This window comes from Gavialis gangeticus, unplaced genomic scaffold (genome assembly GCF_001723915.1).
Source record: "Gavialis gangeticus isolate Ggan-Ray unplaced genomic scaffold, GavGan_comp1, whole genome shotgun sequence".
In the NCBI taxonomy this organism is placed as follows: domain Eukaryota; kingdom Metazoa; phylum Chordata; order Crocodylia; family Gavialidae; genus Gavialis; species Gavialis gangeticus.
Genome location: NW_017729034.1, coordinates 73467292 through 73474461, shown reverse-complemented (window position 1 = coordinate 73474461; position 7170 = coordinate 73467292). Strand labels below are relative to the sequence as shown.

Below are 7170 nucleotides of genomic sequence, written 5' to 3'. Positions count from 1 at the left end.
AATTGTAAAAGTTCTCTTTGGTAGAAATGAAAATTCATATTTCATAGGAGAGTTAAAGTAAAAATCTCCTGTTTGGCACAGTTCACTTTATGCAGGTTAGGCTCAGAGAAAGGTTGGAATAGTCTGTTTACCTCAAAGTTGTTTGGTGGCAAGCAGGATGTAGCCATATTTCCTTCTGGTTATAGTGTTTCATATTTCACAGAAGAGTAAAAGATGGAACGCTCTTCTGGGCAGGAATTTCTTGTGTGGCAAGGTATCTCTGAGCTCTGTGATGATACAAATTGCCTCAAACAAAGGCAGAAACACGTTCTCAGGTTTTAGGTGGTAAAACTTGCTTCCTCCTTGTAAAATTATGAAGATTTCATTTCCTAAAATTACTAATTCACAGCACAGAAAAAATGGACACCATTGCATTTTGCTGTTCACCTTCTTGAAGAAGAGCGTGGATTTTCATTTCTTTCTTTCTATCTTTCATTTGTTTGTCTATTTTCTAGATACTTCAGTATTAGAAGACAAAAGAGCAATGTTGAATGGCCACTCACAGTTTCTGGGCACAGCAAACCAACCTAACGTAGGATTTTGAAAGACAAGGAATGGATCTCAGCTATTGCCTCTTCAAAAAGAACATATTATGACAGTATAAAATAAACTTAATGCAAATCACAGCTGGGGGTCAGGGGAGAGGACACAATGACAATGAACGTGTATGTCAGACAGAAAAGACTTAAAGGATGAAGCACCTCTTGGAGTGCCATGAATGATAGCAGCTGAAAGTTCTTAATAATTTTTTTAATGTTCATCCAGTATAAAACCTGCTATTATGAAAAAAAAAATCCTGTTCTTAAAAGAGATACTTTATGTTCCAAAACCAGGCATGCCAATTAAAATTATTTTTATTAGAATACTTTCTTTGATAGACTCAGGGAATTAATAGTCCTATGGAAAGAAATCATAGGGCAAAAAGGAGTTCAAAAGATCTGGCAGAGTCCAAGAAAGGCCGTATTAAAGGCAAAACAGAAAACTCTCAATACAGAGGAAAGACAGAAGTTATACTAAGGTCACAGACAGATATGATGTTTGAAGTGCTCCAAGTTTCTTTGAAATGCTCAAAATAGCAAGGGTGCAGGGGAGTGTACTGCCACAGCATGGCATGCTGTTACAGCCATTTTGAAGTGCTGGGTGGGGGTGGGGGAATGGATGGGTGTGCATCTTCACAGTGCTTTAGCGTGCCAGATTCAAGCATTCTGGGATTTGGAACACTTCAAATGCATGTGTACCCACATGGTCTCTTAAAGAGACCAGTATGGCTTTGCCAGAAGATCTTTAAACTTCTAAAAATCTAAAAGAAATCACACAAAAAAGTGGAAATAAGAACATGTCGCTAAGGATGATTATAAAAAAATAACAAAACCATGTAGGGACAAAATTGGAAAGGCTAAAAACCAAAACAAGCTACAATTAGCAAGGGACATTCTTTCTCAGTATTGCCATAATCTGAGTTGTAAGCCTTCCAGCAGATCTATAAATCAGTTGGCGGCACTGGAGCCTGAGCCTCTTCTTCTTGATGTTTCTTCCTTTTTGGTAGCTTTTAAATCTACCCCAGCAGCAGAATCTATGGAGCTACAATAATGGAGAGTTTACTGCACCCAACTTCTTCAGCTTCAATCTCTATGCCACAGTGTTTGCCAATCCGTTTTACAGAAACAGGTGGGCAGATACTTGAAGAAAAAATATGGTGACATACAGTAACCAGATTGTCAAGATGTTTTATCTATATTGATCTCATAACCTGCTCTTGACTCTAAATAATGCAGGGGATTTAGAGATTATAAAACTAAGTGGGTCATCCTATACTGAGTACATGTGCAGCTTCAAAAATACTTCTGGCCAAAAACAATCCAGTTTTGTGCCCATGTGACTCGGCACAAAATGTCATACATAAAAAAAGACTGCAAGCGCATAAAATATCTTCTTATTTTTCTAGATCTAAGTGTATATGACACAAAAGTTATATCAGGACAATACAGTTTTATTTATATAATCTATATTTTTAAATTTCACCCACCCATGCATTATGCACACTGAACAGTGTTGACTGGAATACATTTTCAGGATATGTTTAGATGACCTAACTGTTTTTCAGGTACCTGACTGAAAGTGTATCACAGATCAGCCATAGACCAATGCACCAGTCACACAGCACTACATGCTCCATGTTTGTTACATTACCTGGGCTGCAATGGACAAATTAGGGTAAAGTAGACACGTTGGGTTTGAATGATCCTGTTTTTAATTTGTGTAATGTTACTGACAGAGTTTGTTGAACATTTATTTATTATAACTAGCCCTGATGCAGTACTAAAGCAGCAAGAAACACCAACTCTGGAATTTTACAGATTCTGCTCCTTGCTCTCATTGATTTCAACTGCGCAAGATCAGGCATGATGCTCTTTAGCCAGGAAATTCAGAATATTACTATACCATTAATGATTAGTATAGCAAAAATCTGCATATGGTGACACCTCTATGAAGTAAAGATTTTATATTTTTACCATGGTTCTATAATATTTTAAAAGATACAAACCTTATTGAACCAGTTGGGGTTTTTCTTCTTTGCTGAGGCAAGTGTTGTACCAAAACCTAGCATCATTCCCGCTATAGCAACAGTGCCTAGAAAAATTCCACCTGCCAACAAAATTTAAGAAATCAACATCAGGATTTTGTTTCCTAGGAAAGAAAAAAAACATGATGTGCAAATGTGAAAAAGAAGAGAGACAGAAAGAAAGGGAGGAGGGAGGAAGAGAAATTAAGGTCTATCAGCATATTCCAGAGGCAAATGAACAGCTGTCAAAAATTCTTGACAGCATCTCAATCTGGCAAACAAGAAATAATATTTTATAAAATATCACTTTAAAAATCAGTGGCCAGTTTATAGCAGCAAATTAAACCCTGATGCGTTGCTTCATGATCCTGCATGGAAAAAGGGCACAAGGCCTGCTATCAATAGAGAACAGCTACAGGAGAATCAGATAAAAACCAGGCAGATCCCAGGCTTTTACTGCCCTTCTACAGCTACCCCCTGAACTCTGCTGCTTTGAGGCAGCTTGGATCTCTCAAGAGCAATTTTACCATAAGCTCTCACTGTACACTGCCACACCCAAAGGCATATTCAATTTTGTTTTATTGTAGCATTGATTACTTCATATTGCCAGTTGGAATTAAGCCTGTATTTGAAAAGACCAAGTCACATTCAGCAGCTGTTCTCTAGCTTTGTGCAAATATCACAGCTAAACCCACAGCTTCATCCACATAGTATCAGTGAGGCGCTTGAACTTCTGGTTGTTGCTTGAGCATTTGCAATCCCAGTTGTGCCCCTTTGTTCCCCGTCGAGCCATGCAGCAGAAACATCGGGACATAGCCTATGTTTTTAAAAGCACAGTGTGTTGAAAGCCTGATGCCTTGCACAGTGAGGCAGATCTGAGACAGATATGAAATATCTGATTTCATATTGAAATTACTATTTCAGGCTGGTTAGAAATTCTTCCTATCTAACCACTGATTCAAGGCTTGTCTTCTGGTGCTAGTCCAGTAGCTTGAGGCTGTGCCACGAGCAAGGGAAATAGCAGAAAATACAGACATACCATATCTCCTTCATTTGAAGGAAATTTTAGATGAATGTTAAAGTACTATTTAAAGCAACATCCTCCTCTTGTGATGAAGGAGTTTGTTACATGCATTTCAATGAGATACTTTAAATATCTTTTTTTGAGGGGCAGCAGGGCTGTCTCTCTGATCTCTGTTGTCAGAGCCTATGATGACCATTTCATGACAATGCATTATTTATTTCAAGTGGTTAAAGGAGCTTTTTTCCCCTCCTCCTCTAATGTCAATCGCAAACAGCCCTGAAAAGTGGGACTTAATTTTCCTCTACTGTCAACATACAGAACTCCTTTCATTTCAGGATAACCAAGCAAACATCCAGGGCCAAATTCCAACCTGCTGTTCTATGTTAACGCCTGGGTTAAGTCAGAGGGTTGGTTGGTTAAAAAATCAATTTGAACAAAGCAAAGAAACTAAACCACATGTCCAGAGATGGAGACAGAAAGGAAAAAAGCAAAAATCAGAAGTCAAGAAAAGAAAATAACCCATTTGCTAAAATCTTAAAGGCCATAAAACAACAGAAAAAATGTTTCTTTGCCTTTGGCTGTATTTTTCAATCTGGCCTGAAAACATTTCTGACCCAGTCTACCCACTAACTTTTCCATCTCCCAAAACTTTTTCGGGGTGTAATTTTTTATTTCCTTGCATAGAGCATTTGAACTACAGTTTAACCTAACATTTTTCACAGAAATCATAGAATTACGGAAAACCAGACCTGGACAAACCCTGTCTCACAGGATCCTCTCTGTCTAAAATATCCTAGACAAGTGTTTGTCTAACCTGCTCTTAAATCCCACCAAGGACAGAGATTGCACACCTTCTTTAGGTAAACTGTTCCACTACTTAACCACCTATACTGAGAAAGATCTTCCTAACAGCCAACCTAAATTATTTTTTTACAATTTCAGATAGTTCCTTCTTGTCCTGTCCCCTGTGGCCACAGAGAATAATTATTCACCAGCTTCTTTATAACCATCCTTCAGGTATTTGAAAATGTATTAAACCCCCCTTTAGTCTTCTCTGTTCCAAACTAAATAACCCTAGTTCTTCCAACATTTTATCATAAATCACGTTTACTGGACTTATAATTATTTTTGTTGTTGGGTTTGAAAGATCTGAAGTGCAGTGCTCAAAACTAGATGTAGTACTCCAGGTGAGGCCTCATCGGTGCCAAACAGAGCAGAAGAATCACCTCCCTTGACATGCAAGCAATACTCCTCTTAATATAGCCAAGTATACTATTGACTTTTTTGGCAAACAAGAGGCCACTGTTGGCTTATATTCAGCTCATGATCCACTAGAACCCCCACGTCCTTTCCTACTGTACCGCAACCTTGCCAGTTGCAATTTAAAACCAGTTGTTCCCCAGTCCCTACTTGTCTATATTGTTCCGTCTCTACATGCAGGATGTTGCATTTGCACTTACAGAACTTCATTCAATTAACTTTGGACCATTTTTCCAGTTTATCAAGGTCATTCTGAATCCTATTTTCCAAAATGCCTACAGCTCCAGCCAAGTTGATGTCATCTGCAAATCTGCTAAGTGTGCACTCAATCCCATCTTCCAATTCATTAATGAAGACATTAAACAATACAATACCCAAACAGGCTTTGGGGGGGATCTGTCACTCAATACCTGCTCCCTCTAGGCACTGAGCACAGTGACCCAGTCAGATATGTAGCCACCTTACTGTATTTTCATCCAATCTAACCTCCCAATTCTGCAAATCTATACTCACCTGAGCAGTTTTAGTGACAACCTACGGGGCCACTCATACAAATGAGGACAAATTACAAGAACACACAGGCCTGCAGAACTGAGCCTCATGTATTTTTAATTTAACACAATTGATGCTGCCTTAATGGGGAGGAGACAACAGCTCCTGCAGATGTGATGGGCCCTGCAGTCTCTCTGCTGCAGTAATTTTCCACCAAAACCACATCCCAGCAGGAAATTTCACAGTGATGCTGCTCCCACCTAAGGGTTACCGGCCACTGTTACCTCTGCCCTTCTGCTCTGGCAGAGCCTTTTGGCAAAGGAAGGGCATAGGGTTTGCTAGCACTTCAGCCATGTCACAGAAGTCACAGTCCTGACTCCTCTGTGACTGAAGGAAGGGCAGGGGACTCCCCACACAATACTGCAGCCTCAGCCCTACTGGGGGAAGAGGGCCTAGCCACACCATCCCATCCCCAATTGAGGTAAAGAGGCTCAAGGGTGACTAAGGGTGCCTGAGCTGCCTGCCTCCTGCACCTGGCCTTCTAGGTCCCCGGTGGTGAGGCAAAGGGGAGGGTGTAGTTGTGAGCACCCACTGCACCTAGAAGAAGGGGGAAGGGAGGGAAGGAGGGGGCTTCAAACTTTGGGCTACTCATGCTACAGCCACTGCTGTGGCCTGGGTCCCACCCCACTCAGGCCGTCTTCTCCCCAGGGTACTGGCAGTGGGATACTGCACAGGGTGGGAGGGAAATGGAAAGGGATGGGGATGGCATCTTTCCCTGGCCACCGCTCTCCTGGCCCCTGTAGGGAGCTCTAGCAACACCAGTACTTCCAGCATGCACAAAGGGACAAATGGATGCACAGGAGCATACGCATACACACAGGAGAGTGCACACACAGGGGCACACCAGTGTACATGAGGACACATGTACAGAAGGGGGCGCATAGCACACACAGGGCCCATAAGTGCGTGTACACACACACACACACACACGAGCACATGCACAGGAATATAGGGGCACATATGTGTACATGGGGACACACACCCAGGAACAAACAAGGGCACACAGGAATGCGCACATAAGGACACACACACACACAGGAATACACGCACATGGGGTACGCACAGGGCGCACACAGAGGAATGCACACACATGGGGTGCACACATATGGGGCACACACACATAGGAATACACACACGGGGCACAGGCACATGGGGGCCATGCTCATGCAGGCACACAGAGGCAAACAAAGGGGTGCACACATACACAGGGGCACACACACGGGCACGTGGGGCAAACATGCACACGTGTTCCTGGGGGCATATACACACACACAGGCATGCAAGCATTCCTGGGGGCTCTCACACACACATTCCTGGGGGCAAGCACACACACAGGGGCATGCACACGTGCACACGGGGACACACAGGGGGTACATACACACGAGGTTCATGCATCCACACAGGGGTACGTGTGAGGGCACATGCGCACACACACACATACAAACAGGGGCACATGCACAAAGGGGGACATGCACACATGGGAGCGTACACACACGGGGGGGCACACATGGCGGTGTACAGACACACAGGAGCACACGGGGGGGCACACACCCAGAGCCGTGGCTCGCGCGGGGGCAGACCTAGGGGCGCGGGCAGGGGCTCCCCGCACCTTGCAAGAAGAAGAGCCGGTCCCGGGCGGCTGCGGGGCCCACGGCCCCCTCGCGACCCGGGCGCTCCCCGCCGGCCTCCCCCATGCCGGCTCCGCCACCCGGAAGCACACGGCGCAGCACCC

The 7170-nt window shown here is 43.3% G+C and overlaps 1 protein-coding gene across 1 annotated transcript in view; it reads right to left on the bottom strand.

Moving 5' to 3' along the window:
- The window catches only part of TMEM242 (transmembrane protein 242), a 48846-nt gene extending 41703 nt beyond the window's left edge, over window positions 1–7143 (bottom strand). The window contains exons 1-2 of the mRNA XM_019527413.1: window positions 7048–7143; window positions 2585–2685 (exon numbers count right to left, since the gene is read on the bottom strand). Coding sequence (XP_019382958.1) covers window positions 2585–2685; window positions 7048–7132 — 186 coding nt within the window. The 5' untranslated portion in view covers window positions 7133–7143. The remainder of the gene's footprint in view (window positions 1–2584; window positions 2686–7047) is intronic.
- Between the last annotated feature and the right edge of the window lie 27 nt (window positions 7144–7170).